The sequence below is a fragment of the Fringilla coelebs genome (genome assembly GCF_963513975.1).
Source record: "Fringilla coelebs genome assembly, chromosome: 17".
Taxonomy (NCBI): domain Eukaryota; kingdom Metazoa; phylum Chordata; class Aves; order Passeriformes; family Fringillidae; genus Fringilla; species Fringilla coelebs.
In genome coordinates this window covers 10258988-10279663 of record NC_140043.1, presented here as the reverse complement: position 1 = coordinate 10279663, position 20676 = coordinate 10258988, and the positions used below count along the sequence as shown (strand labels likewise).

The 20676-nt window shown below is 46.5% G+C and overlaps 1 protein-coding gene across 5 annotated transcripts in view; it reads left to right on the top strand.

Annotated features, from left to right (window-relative positions):
- Window positions 1-7793: 7793 nt before the first annotated feature.
- Window positions 7794-20676, top strand: part of ULK1 (unc-51 like autophagy activating kinase 1) — a 77512-nt gene continuing 64629 nt past the window's right edge. The window contains exons 1-4 of one of the 5 annotated variants that reach the window (XM_084217474.1): window positions 7794-8160; window positions 9458-9608; window positions 10414-10506; window positions 10602-10643. In XM_084217474.1, coding sequence (XP_084073600.1) covers window positions 7949-8160; window positions 9458-9608; window positions 10414-10506; window positions 10602-10643 — 498 coding nt within the window. In that variant the 5' untranslated portion in view covers window positions 7794-7948. Of the gene's footprint in view, window positions 8161-8300; window positions 9269-9407; window positions 9609-10413; window positions 10507-10601; window positions 10644-20676 lie in introns of those variants that run through there. The other 4 variants (XM_084217472.1, XM_084217476.1, XM_084217473.1 and 1 more) reach the window with 4 other exon arrangements.

The following is a 20676-nucleotide window of genomic DNA, read 5'->3' as shown; positions in this document are numbered from 1 at the left end:
TTTGACTTGCATGATACCAGGCTTTCCTATGGCCTCTGCTACTGCAGCTGATCTTTGGCCCCCCAGTATTTATTGTATTTCTCTACTCTGCATTCCACTCCCCTTATTTTACAGAGGGACAGAGGTATAGAGGGGTTAGAGAAGTCTGTGCATGACTTAATTCTCATTATTATGTTGCTGCTAATGAAGAGGTGCCCAGAGCTTCCCAGGAAATTCATTGCAAAGCAGGAAGCACAAATTTACCCAGGACTTTGGAAATGTGTGTTCAAACCCTCTCTTCCATGCCCTGTCCGTGGGGTCAGACCATTCATCTTGTAGTGTTAAGCAAGTTCATAACCTTTTTGCAGAAGAAGAGACAGATAACCTTGTTTATCATATTTTATCTTGTGGTTCATTTATGGCTCCATTCTGGTTTCCATCTATTTGTCTGATTTTGTTTATTTGCACTAGAATGGAAGGGAACTGCAATTAAATGCAAGTGGTATTAATAGCTTGTTGCATGTGGCTCTGCTTTCTGTAACCAGATTGTACTAATGTTGCTATTCAAGCCTTGAAGCTGCAAAAAGTGTCCCATCCTAATTACATAACCCCAGCTGAGGTCCCTTGGTAATAGGTGAGTGCATAAAACTCTTCCTGACAAGTTTCTCACGAGTCAGAGGATGTTGGTATCCTGCTTATTATGCCATGTTAATTTTAAAAGGCTCTTGTCAACCAATAACCCAATAACTTTTCTTCCCTCTGGGTTTTGTTAGGTTAATCCATGAGTCATGGAATATTTGACTATGAATTCATGACTCATGGGAAAGCACCACAGCCATCACAGACCCTGCTGCCTGGTCAAGTGCCTTCCCAGTGCTTGGATGGGCATCACAAATGCATCCTGCAGCACTGCACAGCATCAATAAAAACCCCAAACCCCTCCATTGGGAAATATTAGTGTTAACCTGGCTTGTTAGCAGAACAATTCTCATTATTTGTACCTAGCTCTGGGGAGAGCATTTGTGATGGACAGAGAATTAAAAAAACAAACAAACAGGGTCAACCTTTTTCTTCTTGCTTTTATTCAGATATTTGCTTTTATTAGTGATGGTGTCTTGTAGCATTTGACAAAGGGCAAAATACAAATGCTGAGCTGTGTACATTTCTGATCTTTAATTGGGAATAACCATTACTACATTAGTTGCTACAAAAATCAAAGTAGTACAGAAATAATGATGAGAAATTAGGTCTTTTAAGGCCTTGTAATTCACACAGATAAGGGAAAGGGAGAGATGGCAATCTAGGGGACTGAAATACCTAAATACTTCTCAGAAATGCATTTCTGATTTGTCAGGCTAGAGACCTTCAGTCCCAGGCAAGGGCTTCAGCTAAACTGCATTTCTGGGAAATTGCTCTGTAAATTTGTGGACCAGAGAGCTCAGTCCAGAAAAACACACACAGAAAAAAAAATAATCAGATATCAGATTACAAAAAATTTATCACCTTGTCCTTAGGTCTTTCTCTGCTGTGGGGTTATAAGTGCTGGAGTCTAGATATGGGTGTGTATGATGTCATAGCAGAGCAGTGGGTTTTTTAATATAAGTTATTTTAAAATTTTTAAAATGTGTTTGAAAGCACTGAATACAAAAGAAATCTTTGTTATGATCCACTGAGAGCTGTTCTTGCATGCCACTAATGGCTGCAGGAGAATGGTCTCTGTGGCTTCCTAGAAATACACAAAGACAAGGAATCCTTGCTTTGGAGTGCTGTCACACAGGGACAGATCCCAGCTGCTGCACCCAGCAGTGTCCAGCCTTGCTGCAGGGAACTTCTGTGCTGCCTTTCACATTCCTGGGAGCAGCCTGTCCTTGTCACTTGAGAAAACTGATAACAGGTCCAGAGGAAGAACCCGAGTTTGTCTGTTTTCAAGTGATTTTTCTGTGTATCCATAGGAGTGGTAGTAGCATGATAACTTCCAAGGCCTTTTTTTGGAATAACTCCTCATCCTGGGCTTTCAGGGAAACTTTCAGCCTCTGCCCAAAACCAAAACAAACCACAGAACAGGGGACAGAGCTGGGCATGACACAATTTGCTAATCCAAGGACACAGTTTGTCCTTGGCTGTATCACTCCTGCCAGGAGCTTGCCCAACCCATCCCAGGGAGGCTCTAGCAGTGATCTGGGCAGGTTGCACCCCTCCTGAACCCATCAGCAGGGGAAGAGAGCTTCTTCATCACTGGTGAAGCTTCTTATGCATGGTCCTATCTTCTGTGGCCATTCCTTGCTGTTCTTTACACATCTGTAAATAAAGGAAGCTATAATTTCTGCCCAGCTTTACACGGCATGAGTAAGGCCCTGGCTGGAACAATGCCTACTTAAAATTGTATGTGCTACTGGTCTGCTTGAAAACAGAGACACCTCTGAGCCAGTTAGTCATAAAGAGGAAAGTTCATTAACAATCCCTTCCCAAGGCAAAGCTGGAAGCTTGCTGGAAGCAGTTAGGAATCCCAAATGAGCCGGTCCCATGAGGGGCAGTGCTCCTGGCTGTGCCTCCCTTCTCCTGGGGCAGCAGTGCTCATGCACCAAAGCCCAGAAAGAGCCCAGCTACAAAGAAAATGCCTGACAATCCTATTTTTAAACTGGTGCATGTCCTTGACCTCCCAGGTTCATGACAGAGAGGAAGAAATGACTGTTCTATAAGCCTGCATTCTTCTGTGGCTCTTTCCTGTAATCCAGCAGTGAAAGGGGGTTAAACCTGCTCTTAAATGGGCATCTCTTAGAGAAGGAGAAGGAACCAGGCCTCTGATTCATAACAGGACAGATACAGGTTTCTCTGGGAAGTCATTGCAGTCCTGTAATAGTGTAGATTTCATTGATGATTTTTGTCTCAAGGCTGCTTTTGAGAAGGCTGGAGATGCCAAAAGTGAATTCACTGTCCACCTGGATTGCTTTGGAAGGACTTTATTGGGCTGAAGGGCTCTTTCTGACCGTGAATTTCAGTTCTCTGCTAGAGAAAAGAGAGGATCCTTAAACCTGGAGGCTTCCCCTTCATTGGTCATGCAGAGGCCACAGAAGCAGGGGCTGGTGCTGGAGAGTGTTGGAGCTCTTGCAGAGGATCTTGCTGACTTGAATGGACATTGGAGGGGATCCCAGAGCACAGGCTAAAGTGAGGTCCATATCCCACCTTGAACAAACCTTGGCCTCACCAGGACTGACACAAGGGACCCCATGGATGGCACAGACCAAAGTGTCTGTGTGGCTGTGGAGGGAAGATGAGGGTGGTGAGGGTGGGTCTGTTCCCAACCAGGACAGAGACAACATCTTGTAAGGAAGTGCACGATGAAACCTGCTGATTTATGGACAAGCAGTACTTGTTCTGGCAAAAAATAGCTTCCAATTAGCCTGAAAACAGACTGCTCTGCGTGGATTTGCAGACTCTTATTTATTGGCAAACTTCATTTTAATATAATCAGCTGCTTGGCAGGCAGGTTAGGTAATGATCCTTGATGTGAGCACTAACAGATTTGAACACTGAGCACAGCCTTTAGTGCCCAGAGCCCTCTGCCAGTAGCTGAAATGCATTTGATACTAAAATGCCACGGGAACCCAGGAAGGCCCTTGCCAGAGCACCTTGCTGAGTACACGAAAATGCCACCTTCAATAATTCACAATGTCTGTTCAGTAAGCTGGTGTGTATGTGCAAGGAGGGGGGTAATAAAACATCTCAGATCTGCCAGGATAATTCAGTGGCTAGTTAAATCTTTCAGCACTATTAATCAATAGAGTGGCTCACAGCATAAATAAATTCAGAATGAAATATGACAGGGCTATGGAAGCACATGGAAAGCGACTCTCCCTCTCCTGTGTGCCATGCTATGTGTCACACTGCTCCAGCAGTTATTTGAATAACCTCAATGCCCTAATACTTTAAATATTCAGATCTCACACCAGTGCTATCCCATGTTTGAATGTCACCTAAATGTTTTAAACTCTGCTCTGTGTGTGATGCAGGGAACTGGCTGTGAAAGTTAGGCAGCAGATTGCAGACTCCATCACTTAATTCAGTGTCTCATTTCACTGATCAAGAGATGATGTTGTGAGTGGAGGATCACTCCTTTCCTAAGACAAAAGCATTTTACCAGCACCGGAATTATGTTTCTGCAGGTCCCTGGTGAGGTATGAACAACTCTCTTGACACAACTTCTACTTCTGCTGTAAATCTGCAGATGTTTTCAGAGCTCCAGATTAATCTACTCCTTCAGCTCCTGTAGGAATGCAACAAAACAAGGCAGTGTTCAAAACTTGCTTATCCTGGTGAATTTGGTGCAGTTCTACTGTAATCTCTGTCTTATCCTTACTGTAACTGAGCCAGAATCCATCCTACTAGCAGACATCAGAAACCAGTATGATTAAACAACGTAATTTTAATTTTCCATTAAATTCAGCCTATAGCTTCCCTTCTTCCCTTCCATTCATTAATGCCAGGCTAATATTTACCTTTTCAATTTACAGATATTTGTAGACCTTCCACGCATTCCTTCCACCAAACTGATCTTCAGCCAAGCATATTCAGTACCTTCACTCCTTCCTGATGAACCTGGCAAAAATTCCAGCTTTCAGGTTGGTGTTGGCTCTGCCCAGATACTGGTGGTTATGCTCAGCCATTGGGATGTTTGTGGAAAGCGGATGTGCAACTGCCTCAACATGTCTGAATTTGCATCAGATTTTGAATCCACATGAATACAGAGTCTGCTTTTCATCCAGATGTACTCTGAAACTCAAACTCTGATCTTTCCTCCTGTGCTACTCTGTCCATCTTCTTTGGGTGTGAAGTATCCAGTTTCGAGCACACATTTCTGTGAAGAAAATAACTACCCAGCAGCAGCACACCTACAACTGAGCTACAGCACATAATAAAGCTCATCTTCAGGCTTCAGTGCTCATTTCACACTAAGAGGAGATGTGGGACCAATTTTAAGGCTCAGCCCATGAGCAGTAACATGTTCAATCACATCTTGCTCATGCCCAAGCCTCATAATCCAGCACTTCCTCCAGAAATATTGATTTGCTGTCCTGTCCCTTAGTGTTTGTGTCCCTGGGGCAGTGGCTGTAATGAAAAGATTACACAGGAAGGCCTTGGAGATTCTCTCTGTATCAAGCATAAGTCTGAGTTCAAAACAGAGATACACAGCAAGGGAAGGGACTTGTTCTTTGTGATGGTGTCTGGGCGAGGATTGCCCCACGCCTTTCACACACAGGGGTTCAGCTTCATGGGTGGCTGCTGGGAAGCTTCTGATCTCTCACTGGGCACTAAAAGGAACACCAGGCTGGAGCTGCTGAACTAGAAAAGCAAAGACAAGATCTTAGGAAAGATGGCTGGCTGGCCCACAGAAGTGCTTGTATTAAGAAGATGGAACTGTCTAGAAAAGCATAAAGAAAAGATGGAAATTTCCTAATGGAAATCTTTATTGTGTCTTTATTAAAAATCTGAGTTTGCTTACATAATTCCCTCACACTTCTGTAGCTTTAACCAATTCTCCAGCTCAGAGATAATTATATTGTGCCAAGAGGTAAGGATGGCACTCTTGGATTACAGGAGGTAGAAACAGCCATATTTATTACTCCTGATTAAAACATGGCATTGGAAAAGAGCATTACTTGAGTCATCAGGCTATCACTTGACCATTGCTTTCCTTTACATTTAAATTAGAAAAAAAAAAAAAGAATAAAATTGCATTAAATTAAAAAGAGACTTTCAAGACAATATTCCAAGGCTTCCCACAGTGGGTGTATTGTATGCTTATATTATTCTCCACCCATTGTAAATCTCAGCAGTAGATCTTCCCCCGCTGATGTTTTGCATTAGTAAATTGAACTCTCTACTCTGTCCCCTCAAAGATTAATGCCTCCATCGGAGGAAGTAGTTGAATACGTGCTGGCAGTAGTGCTTTCATGATTAGCAAATGGGAGACTGTGGGAGGAGAACAGAATTTGCATGTGTTGGATGTTGGCCTAAACATACTCTCAGTGAATTCTGGACATCAGGGAAGAATTGATATAACACAAGCTTTTAATCAGCAAACCACAGGAAAAAAAAAATTGAAGAATCCTACATTTAATTAAAAAGCTTTTCAGCCCTCTTTGTTCCAAAATGAACAAATGTGTCTGCAGAGTGCACTCCAAACATCTCAAACCCATATTTGCTGTCAAGGGGCATTACATTTTATTAGTGGTCTTGGGGGAAGTTTCTAAATTTTTGTAGAAGTTCAAAATACTTTCACCAAGCTATTTTTTTTTTTGAAGACACACAATTGAAAGATGTTTAATTGCTACAAATGTTTAACTGATCATTCAAAGTGCCTGTGATGCCTCCTGTGTCCATAACATCCAGTACTACTTGGTCCTGATCCTAGTACAGACTTTTATTCTGCTGTCTTGAAGTCCCTTTTGCTCATTAGAAAGCTACCCAGTGAGCCTGTTTAAAAACAAAACAAATTTGCCTAGAACAAAACCAAAATATCAGCAGAGAGGAGGCTGACTTTGCCACCTGGCTCTGTAAACAGCTGCATGCAAAGAGCTGCCTTAGGAGCCACGTTTAGTCAAATCTAACTTACGTTTAACTTTTTTTTTTTTGTTCACAACCAGCAGCACGTGAAGGAACAAATAAGCACACTCAGTACAGAACAAAGGACATTCATCAGTGGGATATTTTGGCCACTAATTGAACAGCAGTCATATCAACTTCCTCCTTCACCCAGGACTGAACGTCTTTGCTGTGCTGGGGAAGGAAAGGCAGAAACACCTGTAGGCACTGCAGATTTTACCACAGCTCTTGCAAGAGTGCACTTGCTAACCAGAGTGCTCTGGCTGCTTTCCAGCCAAGGCAGATAGAAAATTTTGCCTGCTTAGAAATCATCTAAGTAGTTTCAAAACATTTTCTTCACTTCCTGCCTTAAACTTTTTCAACTGTTACCTTCTGCATTAGAGACAGGGGCTTTTAACAAGGGCTAAAATTAATTCCCAAGTCTGTCATTTGCCAAGTACCATTTTTTGATGATGTTTGACATTTTTACTGGTTTCTGTGTTAGTTTTTAAATTAACCCCTTATGATCATTGACAAAGACCTGAAATTGTAGATGTGGATGATACAGAAGTGTGAAAGAAAACAAGTAGCTAAATATATTGTATGTTTTTTTTAAAGGAGTTCTAAAATTAATTTCTGCTGAAATTACCAAGGTGTTCTCGTCTTGTTTTGGTTTAAGGGCTACTTCCACAGAGACAGCTTTCAGATTCCCACTGAAGAATATCCTTGTCACTTTCACAGCTCCCGACAAGCACTAAACTGCTGGAATTTGAGATGCCAATTCGTACCAGCCAGGCCCTTCTACTTCTTAGCACACACTGTCATTTTCCCACTAAAATTTTAAGTGGAGGAAGGTACCTGAACACCAGTTATGTAGGAACCAAGGACAACAGCCTATGTGCCAGATAGCATATCAGACAGCCACTGCCTTTGTGTAGATAACACGTCCTGACGCTGTGAAGTGCTTTTTGTGTCCAACGAGAACGGTGATAACTGCAGCCACCCAACGTCACAACACCGAGCACCCTGCGTGCTGGGTGTCTGCAGCGCTGCTGGCATCACCCTGGCACTGCGTGTTTCCAACAGCAGCGCTGGCACAGGTCGATAGCCGGGTCGATACTGCACAGTTGGGTAACAAACAAACTTCAGGCAGAGCGTGCGAGCAGCGGCGCTGCCCACGAGGAGCGTTGTTTTCCCCGCAGTTGGGATTTGACGTTGCGATAAGTGCACAAGCGGTGTGGGTGCTGCCAGGACTGGTGGATTTGGGCAGCCTGGAGCAGAGGATGGGGCAAACAAACGCGTGAGAGGTTCCCACCATGGAGGGAATGACCTGTGAGCCCACACCCACAGGGCAGAGCTTGTGGGTCACTGCGCAGCGAGAGATGGGATGGCCAAACCACACACCAGCCAGGAAAGGTTTCTTATCGCAACAGTGATTCCATGCCGAGCTCCGGAGCAGGACATCAAGAAGAGTCCGTCAGAGGAGAGCTCCATGGAGGCACCCTCGGGCACTTCTGGAGGCCTGGCTGGCTCCCCAAGAAGGAGCCGTGGCGCCCTGGCACAGGAGCGGGTGAAGGGCCAGAGCCTGTGGAGGAGGAGGTGGGCTATGCTGGGAGAGGAAGGGGTGCTGGGGAGGCTGGGACCGGGTCCACCTGGACACTTTACAGTTCTTGGGGTGAACTTCACCCAGCCAGATGCATTTGTTTAATGGTTTGAACCATCAGTTGGTCTGTTCAGCCTGGAGGAGATGGAGAGGAGACCTTATTGTGGTGTACAACCGTGGGGTTGGGAAGGGAAGTGAAAGGGCAGGCACTGATCTGCGGTGACAGTGACAGAACCCCAGGGAATGGCCTGAAGCTGTGTCAGGGGAGGTTCAGGATGGATATTGGGAAAAGGTTCTTTGCTAGAAGGTGGCTGGGCACTGGAACAGGCTGCCTAGAGAAGCGGTGACCACCGAGCCTGACAGAGCTCAACAACCATTTGGACAATGCTCTCAGGCACGTGGTGCGATTCTTGGGGCTCTGCTGTGCAGGGCCAGGAGCCGCACTTCAATATCGTTGTGTGTCCCTTCCAACTCAGAACATCCCATGATTGTGTGACCTCCCAAAGGCCGGGTGGCTGCCAGGAGCCCTCCCGGCCCGGCACGGGGGCCGCGGCAGCGCGGCGCTGACTCAGGCGGGCGGCAGGCGGCGCCTTTAAATGTGCCGGGCCCGGCCGCTCCGCCTCAGGTGCCGCCGCCGCCGCTCTGCCCGCCTGCCCGCCGCCTCCCCCGCCGCGCACCGCGCCTGCGCCACCCGGCGTGCCCGCTCCGCTCCGCACAGCTTTGTCCGGGCCGGCCGAGCGAGCGGCGGCTCCCGCGGAGCGACCCCGGCCCCGCGACCCCGGCCCCGCCAGCGCTCACAGCCGGGGGCGCGGGCGGCCCTTAAGGTGGATCGCGCTTAAGGTGGAGCGCTGCCGTGAGGCGGACCGGGCGTTAAGGTGGATCGCGCTTAAGGTGGACTCTCGGCGAAGCCGCGCCTGCCGGCGGGGGGGCCGGGGCTCGGCATGGGGAGCCCCGCCTGAAGCGGGGCCCGAGGAGCCGCGCCGGCCCGGCCCGAGGAGGAGATGGGGGAGGCCCGCTGCTGAGGAGCCAGCTTCGCCCCGGCCGCTGACAATGCCCGGCTCCCGGCCGCTCGGCAGGAAGAGGCAGCCCATGGACGAGGGCGAGGTGGGCAGCGCAGCCCGGCGCGGAGCTGCCGGGGCCGGCGGGAGCGGGGCTGCTCCGGCTCCCGACCGCTCCGAGGGGGGCGGTGGCGGGGGGTACCCCCGTCGTGTTTGGATTGGGAGAGGTTTAATTTTCTTTAAAGGCAGCTCCTTCATCACCGCCATCCTCCTCCTCCTCCTCGTCCCTTTGCAGCTCTGAAGCCGTCCCGGCCGCAGCCTCGCCGCCGGCCCCCGGGACCCCCCGGCGCAGCGCCATGGAGACGGTGGGAAAGTTTGAGTTCAGCAGGAAGGACCTGATCGGGCACGGAGCCTTCGCCGTCGTCTTCAAAGGCAGGCACAAAGAGGTGAGAATCCCTGCTTTTTATTTCCACCCTCCCCGCTTCTGCTTTTCATTTATTTATTTATTTCCTGCTCTGGGCCGAGCTGGGGGCAGCGCGCCCCGGTCGCCGCATCCCCGCCGCAAGCGGCGGCTCTTGCCAGCCTGGACATCACCCCGGGCTTGGGGTGCTTATTTTTATTTATTATTGTTCTCCTTGGAGTTTCTTCCAAGCAGGTGTGTGTCCCGGCAGGAGCCGGGCAGGTGGCTTCACCTTGGGGCTGGGAGGCCGTCAGCTGCCTGTGGGGTGCCCACAGATCCACCCAAAACCCGTCCTCACCTCCAAAACAAGGGAGAAAAAAAATCCCTACGCAGTATCTATGAAAAGAACTCTTTACTTTGTTTGGGATTTTTGTGTGTGTGTGCCTGTGAAGTCTTCTCCACTTAATTTTTCCAGGAGGAGGAGAAATCTCTTACTGGTAAATAAAAGGAAACCAATCTGGCAGTGGATTTTCCATTATTAGTGCTTGGGATAAGCCACGGCTCCCACAGTGCATTTATTTCTAGTGATTAAATAAGAGGATAATCATTGTATGAAGTAGTAACAAAAACCTAAACCTTGGGCTTTTCTCCTTGGGCTGACAAGCATAATTCAGGAAAGGGCAAGTCTGAACAAGTAAGGAGGAGGCATTAGGATGTGGAGTTAGAGGCCTTTACCGGTGCTGTAAGACACTTCTTTCAGTAGTGTTTGTAATCTGTTAAGCGGCTGCTTATCCTAATGTGAATGAATGATGAAATTGACATTGGTTTGTGTTATTTATGTACTGTTTCAGAAACCTGAGCTGGAAGTAGCTGTGAAATGTATTAACAAGAAGAACCTTGCAAAATCACAAACACTGCTGGGCAAGGAAATAAAAATTCTTAAGGTAAAGGCAGACTGACTTATTTTATTCAGTCTTTATTCTATATGCCCTTTGTTGCTCCTAGCTCATGATATTTTTTTTTTTTTTACTTTTTCTAGGAATTGAAACATGAAAACATTGTTGCCTTGTATGACTTCCAGGTAAATACATTCAATTATGTCAAAGCATTCTAAATTTGGGGGAAGTTGAATGGAGTTTGTGAAATTTCACTTTTTAACAAGTGTTTTTATTCAGACGTGTACTCGAGGCGGGGGGAGGGGGGGGAAGAGAAAGCCTTCTGATAAGTTAAGGAAAGATAAACAAACACTGCAGATGATGTGTTAGTTGTTGGCTGGACCACACAACTCATGTGCAGTTGCGAGTTGAGGTGGGAGCTTCTGCTCCAGGATGTTAAACAGTGAAATGCATTGTGGTGAATATGTCTGTGCTGGAAGCTGTTAAGTTCTCAAAATGTTAGAAATAAAATTAACAGTAGTTATTTTTGGCATGCCCACTTCTTTATTTTATTTTTCTGGTCTGGATGCATTCCCTGAGAAAATTTCTTTCTCCTAGGCCACGTAAAAATAGTGCAAGCATGACTTTGTAGCATATGATTGTCTTAGCTCCAGAGGATTTTAATTTGCATTTTTTCTGTTGTCCTTGTGGTCGTCACTAAGTGTTAAAAATTGCAGCAGACATTTCTCCTTCAAAGTCAGCCCTGAACATCAAATCTAGAGGGGCTAAAACCGATCTGCTGCGAAACGCGAACCATCCGGTTTTAAATTTATTTTTTTCCCCCTTGATTATTTGTTAAATCCTCCTTGCTAACGGGGCAAGTTTTCTTTGCCGTTCGTGACCGCTTTTTAAAAAATAACTCCGCGGGATGGGAAGGCGGTGCTGGTGCATGAGGGGCTGCGCTCCAGGGTGAGCGAGCGCTGCCGGAGCGGCCCGGGCCGGCCGTGTTGTGGCTTATCGGCCGTGTCCTGCCCTGCCGCCGGTATCACGCGTCCCGCAGGCCGCCGTGTTTGTTGACATTGCTCCTTCTGCCGTGGATTGGCTCCGGAGGCTCCGCGTCAGCCGCGGCGGTGAGTGCCAGCCCGGCCGGCGGTGCCTGCTGGGTGCTGTAGTCCGCCGCTGTCACCCGGGGTGCCGCAGCCCCGCATCCCTCCTGCCGGGGCGGGGGGCTCTGCAGGGCTGTGCTGGGGGATGGTTAATGCCTGGTGGTGTTCTGGCGGGGTGCAGGATTGCTGCTGGGAAATCTCCTTGGGTAGCTGTGCTCTGCTCCTGAGCTGCTCTGGCAAAGCAGCCTTTGGGCTGATGAGCGCTGCAGAGTAGCTGGGAGAGCTTCCTTTCCAAAGCCCACTTCGGGCATTCGATCTCATGGTTTGCGTGTTTTTTGTTGGTTTTTTTTTTTTTTTTTTCTCATTCTCTCTATGCACCTTCCTAATTTGCTTAACTTTGAGAGAGTGACTGGCTTCTCCTGCACTCCATAGTTAGCATTTGTATGAAGTATTTATGCTTATTGAGATCTTTCAACACTTTTGTTAGATTCCTCTCCCTGCTTCAAATTGCTGCTGAGTAGGAAGCAACTCATAGACATTTTCTGCAAAAGGAGCAATTTCATCGCTGTTGCAATTTTAGAAATGTGTTTTTCTCCTTTTGTGATGAGCTTTATCAAGTTCTGTGTTTAGCAGTGTAGTCTGGTGAGATTTTAGCAAGAAGCTATGTAAGATACCACAAAACAGGAACTTAACAATGGTCCAGGGCTCCAGGCATGCCCAGGTTTGTGCTTGTGTATCAGCTGTGTCGTAGAGTCCTTGTATGACCTGGGTAATTTGATTTCTCAGAGAAAATGAGATTTAGGGGGGGCATTGGATGTGGACTCTCCTCTGGTGTGAGGTGATCTATTACCAGACAGTCTGTTGCAGTTATCCCACATATGTTGTGTGTTTAGTGTGTCTGAATGTTTGGCCTTGCTCTGTGTCTGCTTAGGGGTTGTGTGAGAGTAAATTATCTGCAGAGGTAAGAGTGCAGGTCTGTGGAAGGCTGGCTTCTGCCCACCTTTCCTTACTCTGTGGAAAAGACTACTACTTACATTGCTCCCCTGAGACCAGATCAGGAGCTTCATTCATAGCTGCATATGTATTTATCCTCAAAAATACCACATTTGCAGTTAATTAAATTCTTCCTTGTAGACTTTCTAAAACAGAAGATGTTTATTCTTGTATTACAACATAGAGCAAAAGGGAAAAAAAAATACTTCCTGTGAAACTTATTGTTGCCCTGTAGCTTTGTCTGTCATTGCATTTTGTGTCCTCCCTTCCTCTGCACTGCCTGTCAACAGTGACTCTGACTTTTACTCGTGTGTTTCTTGCACACAAGGAAATGGTTACCAAAACCACAGTGGCTGTAAGCAAGTGATTACACCCAATGATGCTTTCATTTGCATTTTCCTGGTTAAAAACTCGTGTTAGCCAGGCCTCTCACAACATGAGATTTTTGATGTAAGGCTAGATTTGCTCCAGACAAACACTTGAAGTACTGACATTTAGTACTGACACGTAGCTTTCACCCTGGCATCCTTAATTTATCCTTCAAATCTGGGAAAATTGCTGTGTTCCTACTCATTTCACAGATCTTTGTGATATTGGTTCATAAATAATGACAAAATAAGAAACTTCCTAGGAATAAATGGTTCTGATGAATGTTTAATCTGTAAAAGTGCAGTGACTGGACTTTTATATCCCCTTGCTGGAGTCCTTAGAACAGCATCAGTACATGAGAATGGCTCACAAAATGAAATATGCATATTCCCATTATTATGTGCTCTCATATTAATGAGAGATGATGTTAATAGTTTAGGAGGCTAATGCAAGAACCCCTGCTCAAAAAGAGGATAAATCTTACTGCACCACATTTCTAAAAGGGCTGTCTATTTAGTGTCAGGATGGAGTTGTGGTGTGGGTTTTTCCTAGGCACAGGAGATGTTTGGCAGACAGTAAAAGCTGTATTCCACCACCTGTGGGGGGTGTATTAGTTGTGCTGAGCACTACCTGAGCCCTCAGCTGGCTTGCTGGGGTCCCCAGTCTGCAGCAGTCAGGGGGAGCAGAGTGGTCCAGAGGGACATCTGGGTACCAGAAGTCCTTTTACTCTGACAGCAGCCAAATGAGCCCCTTTTCCTTAAGGTGCAAATTAGTAACAACAAATGATGGTTTCTGCCAAAGGGGGGCTTGGTATGGAAATGAAGTTTCTTGGAAGACTGGTCTCCATGACTCTGAGGATCAGCTCAACTCTTCATGCTCATTGACAGGGAAAGCTTAGCACATGTGGTGTGTGGGGCTTGCTTTCATTTCCTTTGTGTCTCAGGACATTAAATCTGTGATCAGAGACCACTTGATTAGCTGAGGAGATTGAAAGGTAGGAAGGGAGCCCTTGAACTTATCAGATTGTGGGAGCACTGTGTGCCAGAAAATTTCTTCCAGCGCTAGGAAGAAGTTCCTATGTACATAGCTGAGATCTTTGGGCAGTGGGAGGTCTGGGTGTCTTTCTCTCCCTGTTCTGTGCCAGCTGCCCCAGGTTGAATAGGTGTCAGCTGAAGGTTTCATATGTGGCTGTGTTGGTGCTAGGGCAGAAAATCTGCTGAATCTGGACATGTCATGCTTTGGATATTACAAAGCATTTTTCTGCATGAAATAAGAAGGATTATTTTACTGACAGATTTTCTCTAGTTGTGCACTGTGAGCTGAACTTGCTTCTTAAAGCAGCCTAGCTATGACTAGCTGTGCTTGAGTGGATATCACGTGGTTTTTGTGTTAGGCTTTTGCCCCCCAGTTTCTGCACTGGTGGGATGGATTGGTTGCAGTACCACAGCTGTTAAAGTCACACAAGACACTGCTGTGACGTTTCTGGCTCAGCCTATGTTACCTGAGGGTCTGCTTTCTACACTTTGGTAACAGGCTGGTTTATTATACTCACCAGTTTGGGATGAGCTGAGACAAATGCTTTACTCAATCACCTGGTACAGACTCACCAAAAATATTTCTGCAGTGATGACTGTATCACCTGGAGACAAAGAACACAGAGTCCTTGCAGTGCAGATTTTTCTTGTGCACATGGATTAAGGCATGGGTGGCAGAACAAATGCTTCTCTGGTTATTGATCAGTCACCCTGGCTGGTCTTGAGAGCCAGGTAGTGACAGCCTCGTGTTGCTGCTGTGTAGAAAGTCCTTGTGATCAATAGAGCCGTGGCTGCTGGGCTGTGATGTTGTGCTGTGCTGGCTGCACATCACCCTTTTTCTGACACAGAGCCTTTAGATGCTACTCTGCATCTTGTGTACGTGCCTCCTGCTGTCCCCCAGGACCCCTGTGGACAGCAGTGTCCTTCTGTGTGCCCTCCAGCACTGCTCACCTCTGCTGCAGCACCGCTCTGATGAGCGTGGTGCTGGGTGAATCAGTGCTGCTGCAGTGTCACCTCATGCCTGGCCACCTCTCGTGCCACCTCATGCAGGATCTTCTGTTCCTCAGGCACTGCTGTTTACATGCTCTGTCTTGGGAGACAGGGCTCCACTGAGGCACTTGGAATGACTAAAGAGGCACTCTGTGTCTGGGAGATTGCTCTCCTGAGGTCAGGCTGCCTGCTTAAACCCTGTTTTAATTCCATCCCCTAGCGAAGCTGGCAGGTTGCCTGGTGAGTGGGTGTAAAGTGCAGCTCTCTGAACTGCCAAGCAATCCTCTTTCTGTTTGTGCTGCAGACAAGAATGGGGTGTCTGCTGTCCTGCTCCGTCAGCATCCTCGCATCTGTTGAAGGGAATCACTCTTACTGAAGATTGAATCTGGCTTAATTTAGAGCTAGAAGAGGAAAGGATGAAAACACAGCCACCCTCTGCCAGTTGTTTTGTAAGGAAATGCTTGGGAGTTTGGTGGACCAGAATGGCCATGTTTGTGCAGAGTTGAGAGCTCAGTAGTGTTGAACTTCGATTTGATGCTGGCTTCCCCAGCCAAGTATCCCACTGTGCAGGTCACAGAAACATCCAGCAAATGTTGACCACTAAATATAGACCTCAGTCATCGGCTTTTTTTAGAGGGAGTTGTCTTGCCACATTTCTGAAATTGTGGTCACTGTTTTACTCATGCTGTGTGTAAGGCACACACCTGTGTTCCTCTCACATGATTAAGGTGTCATGGGAGAGCTGGCGACGTGGTGGTTAATGGTCTCCAAAGCTCCTGTGGAAGGTAGCATTACTCAGGCTGTAATGACAGATTAAGGAATGTTTCCCAGCAGTAATAGGAAACTGGAAGGCTGTTGTGTTCACAGTTTGATAGCAAAGTTCTGGTGGCTGCTGTTTGTGCTGCTGGTCTTGAAGCTCCACCAGTGCTTCCACCATGAAAATTTCCACTGTGTAAATCCTTGTGATGATTGAACACATTTGGAGTGAGCAAAGCAAGGAGGTGAAGATTTGCATGATGGATGGGAAGAGATGTCTCCTAATCAGTGGCTGGGTGGGATTAAATTCAAGTGGAAAAACACTGTTTGAATTTATTTCAAATATTTATAGGCTCAATTCAAAGCCTAATTGAAAGATTTAGCTTTGTGACTAGACTGTACTTGCCACTAAACTGTGAAACTGCAATAAACCTGTGTGTCTCAAAAGCTCATCTTAGTGCTCAGTCTTGTACAGAGAATTGAGGGTACAATTCACTTTGGTGTGTCCTCCCTTCTCCTCCTGCCTTCCCACACAATGTTGATAGCAGCTGAAAAGCTTTGCACAGACCAGCAAGCAAAAACAGCAGACTAGGCTGGTGCTGGTGGTAGGAGGCCAAGCTGGGTGGCTCTGGTTTGCTTTGGAAAAACACCCAGAGAAGTGGATGTGGGTCTTCCATGAGGCAAACTGCCTCCATCCCAGAAGTGAGCTCCAGTGGGAATGAGAAGCTAAGCACAGGGGTAGTCAGCAGAGGTGGTGGTCTTTGCAAAGGCAGGGAGAGGTTTTTGGTTTGGTTTTGTTTTCAGAGTAAGTATACATGGTTTTGCTTGATGTTTTTTGTTGTCTGGATGGTGGGTTTTTTTTCCCTGCTGTTACTTACGTTCATGTAGCAGTAGCAAATGGCACATTTGGTGGAAAATGAACATGAATGATGTGATCTTCCCAGGCAGTGTTTCTCAGGTGCAGACCTAAACATACTTTGATTAAGAGAAAGCATCTTAATTGTCTTCAGATGTTAGGTTTCCTGTCTGAGAAATGTAATAACAAATGTTCACAGCAGAATGCAGGGACGAGCCCTGCCTGTAGATAGCTTTGGAACCTGTGCTGTGCTTATTGTATAGCAAAGAGGCCCTTTAATTGTGCATTGTCTCCTGCTTTATACTGTGCAGACCTTTAATACTACCATAAACATAGAGATGCTGTCAAAATGCAAAGTGAGGATCTCAGAGCTGCATCTGTTTGCTAAGCAAGGTTGTTTCAAGGGGGGCCGATAGAAATGAATCAAATTGTGCATCACTGGTTGCTTAGGGCAATAATGTTCAGTCTGGCTGCAGGAGCACCTGGCTTGTCTCCTAGCATCAGAATAACAGGAGGAATTAGGTCAGCTGAGCTGGCATAGTAGGGATCAACCAGACTGTGGTTCCAGTGGGGGGGAATGAAAGATGCATAATTTTAAGTCATTAGAGATCCCATTTAGCAAAGCATCTTAAAAACCTCCAGGAAGGGGGAGACTCCAGCCAGCTCTGAGTGCATTGGTGGCCCAGGGTGTGGGAGCTGCTGGTGTGATAGGGACCACAGGCAGGGCTGGGAGCCAGCCCAGGGGCTGTGGGGTGGGCTCTGTGTCCCCTTGGGTGCTGTGTCACCTCACCCTGCACACACCCTCTTCATTTGCATTGGATGCTCTTTTCACTTGGTTGACAATCGCAGCCAGCCTACTAAATATATTAAAAAATGCTCATTTCTCTGTTGTTTAAATAGTGCACATTTGATCTCATGTTTCTCTGGCTTCCAGTAACTGAATTTTTTCCCTTCTTAAATTAAGGCTGTTCTTATTTGAAAGAAAACTCGTGCTCTTTTTCTTTATACCCCTTGTTTCCACACCTTTGTGGTAACAAGTGTGCATGTTTTCTTAAATCTGGTGAATGAAGTATGAAATAAATGGATGGAAAAGAGACTTGCAAAGGCCAGTCACTCATGCAGCTGCCATAGAAAACCCTGGGAGGTCATACCTCTAATTTTCAAAACTGCTTAAAAAAAAAAAACAAAACAAACACACCAGAAAAACCCAAACCAAAACAACTCTTGCAGAGTATCACATTGTATTTGGTATATACCATTAAAAAACCAGCAATTCCCAACTTTATCAGGGGGACTACATTAATCAAACCTCAGGACTGAGTCACTTTACTTGTATTTGCACATATCTCAGTCAATTAATGTGTCTCAATGAGTGTGATTAAAACTGAAATATCCACCTCAACCCTTAGCTCTCCCCCACTACCCCTGCTCATTGGGCAGGCACATAAAATGCAGCTTTAAGGTATGCAAGGGTTTAATTCCAGTGCATGTGACTGAGCTTAAGGTAATGGGGAATTCAGCCTTAAATGTTCAGTTTATGGTATGGCTGTGACACAGGAAGGAGATGAGGAATAAATACAGAAAAGCAAATTGGGTCTTGATTATTTGTCATTGTTTTTAGAATTCTGAAGTTCCCTCTCTTGATAGTATTAACATAATGCATTGCCTTTTGCATAGGAGCTTGCTTTTGTTTGAAAAAGCTTCTAGATATTATTCTGCCTCTTGGCAAAGGGGTAACCTATTCCACTCCATGTCAGAAAGTCCAGACTTTGCAGGATTCTGCTGCTTTTTTTTTTTTTTCCTACATTCTCTGCTGCAGCCTGCATTCAGTGGTCTTTGGGCAGTGCATGGCTGGGGGGGCTCAGATGCTGTAGGAGCTGCAGTGTTACCCCCAGAGCAACGTGACTGCTGTAAGAGGGGATTGCTTCTCAGTGCTTCAGCAGCCCAAGTCTTTATTTGCTCTGGTGTGCATGTTCTTGGTCTTGCCTGGAAGCTCTGTGACCTGTGAAACCCAGCACTTGGTTTCTGTACCCCATCAGGACGTGCATCCCATGCTTTGGTTTCTGTGGTTAGGTTCAGTGGTGGCTCCAGCTGTGACTTGCTGTAGTGTGCTGCCCTACAGAGGCCCCACAGAAGGAGAGTCAGGTTTTTCTGCCTGAGCTCTCTGCAAATGTGCTGGGTCTCAGTGCTTTCTTTGAGGCCAGCAGTGAATTTGTGAAGCCCAGCAGCAGGGCTGTGACCAGCACCTGAGGGGAAAGGTGGGGCTGGGCTGGAGGAGCCTGTTGGAAGCTCATGTCCAGTGGGAGGGATGGTGAAGTTTCTTCAGGTCATTTGAAGGCTGAGCTGCCTCACCAGCAGAGATCCCATCTGGCTGTGTTGGTATGAGCTGCCTGCGATAGCAGCTCCATGGACATGATGTCCTGTTTGTTTTCTAATGTCATGCAAGCAGACTTTAGAACTGTTGCCAGGGGGATGGGAAATAGTCTCCCTCCCTTCCTGAAGCCTGTGTAGTACCAGAGAATGGTTTTCCTGCTGTTTTTAATCTGCCCTGAAGTACAACCTGTCCTGAAACAGCTCATCTGTTCTACAGTGGAGAGAGTACAGTAGTGCCTGGAATGGGGCAGTGGGCAGTGCTGACCCTTGGCATCACTGCTCTTCCAGTTCTACAAAAATCTGCCTGTTGCAAGGCCACCCATCAACCATTTTTGTGCTGCAGGGCCTCCCTTCTGCTTGCTCCACGTCCTAGAGCAAGCTGGCAGGTCAGAAGGAAGCAGAATGCAGTCAGTGGCCAGCTGTGGGCCAATTGTGGAGAGAAGTTTGTGGGCCTTGCCAGGTCTTGTTTCTGATGCTTACTCCATGGGATCTACATTAAGAAATTAGAAGCCTTCATTATTTTGGAAAGTCACAGATCTGCTGACTCTGGAAATAACACTTTCCAGTCAGTAGCAGTAGGTTTTACCTTTCTTCATCTGAGTTAATTGTCTCCTGAATTGGAAGCCTGCTCAAAATGTTCTTGAGTTCCTTATTGATGATGTTCAGGAGGAGTGAGGAGGATAACCAGGGCCAGAGCACAGGAACACGAGAGGCTCTGAGACCTGTTTTTCTTTTCACTTGGGGTCAAAAGGCATGTGAATGTCTTCTATTTGCTTTAGATCAGTTTTCCAAAGGATGAGCAATGATAGGCTCACCCACACTTCTGATGGATGTTGCTATTGTCCCTTATCTTGCTTCCGTTCCAATAGATGCATTGGAAGATAATCCTTCAATATCATGACAGTTTTCCTTTCCCTTTTCAGAGGCTAGCCTGCTCAAGCCAAGCTGTAAGCCACAGTGAAACATTACTAAGAGATTTTACTTTTTGGGAAGTTGTTTTCCTCTCTTTAGAACAGCAGGTTTGTTTTTCCCAAACCCAGTCAGTTTGAGAGCCCCTTTCCTGAGCTAGGGATTTTCCAGATGCCATTGGTCTAAGAATTGGCTTCTGTAAAGCAAAATTGTTTGTTTGGACTGTGTTTGTGACTCCAGTGCCACTGTCAGAAAGCAATAACTGGAGACCACAGGTCAGAAAGGTACTGCCTCCATGAGATCCTGCTGGCAAAACAGGAGGATGTGGTACACAGTGGTTCTGCTGCAGTGAGTAGGGGAAGTAACAAAAAAGAAATGGAAAAGCTTAGCTTTCAGTTGGTGTTGAGTTATCTTCCACTGTCAGACCCTCAGCTTTATGTTATGCTTCTTTTGTGTTGAAGTCCTGGTTCTGCTTAGAGAGATCCATGTGCAGCAAAATTATCTTTGCTGGGCAGCATCTCTGGGTGCTGTTGGAGAGGTGGTGTTGAGCAGCTTGTGGGAGATATCTCCTGAGAGGCACAAACCCTCTGCCATCAAAGGGATGCCAGCAAACACTCAGGAGAGTGGTAAAACAAGTCTTGAGGCTCCAGTGCTTATGGCTCCTCTACTGTAGGCAACAGGAGCCTTTCCAGCCCCACAGTGCTCAGCACATGGGTGTAACCTTCTAACCTGCAGCTGCCTTCATCTTCAGTGTTCTTCCTGCATCCCAGTTGCCCTAGAAAAGAGGCTTAGTGTGAGGTAGAAGTCATTCTTAGCTGGTTTTTCCCCAGAGTCTACTACAGCACTGGTCTCA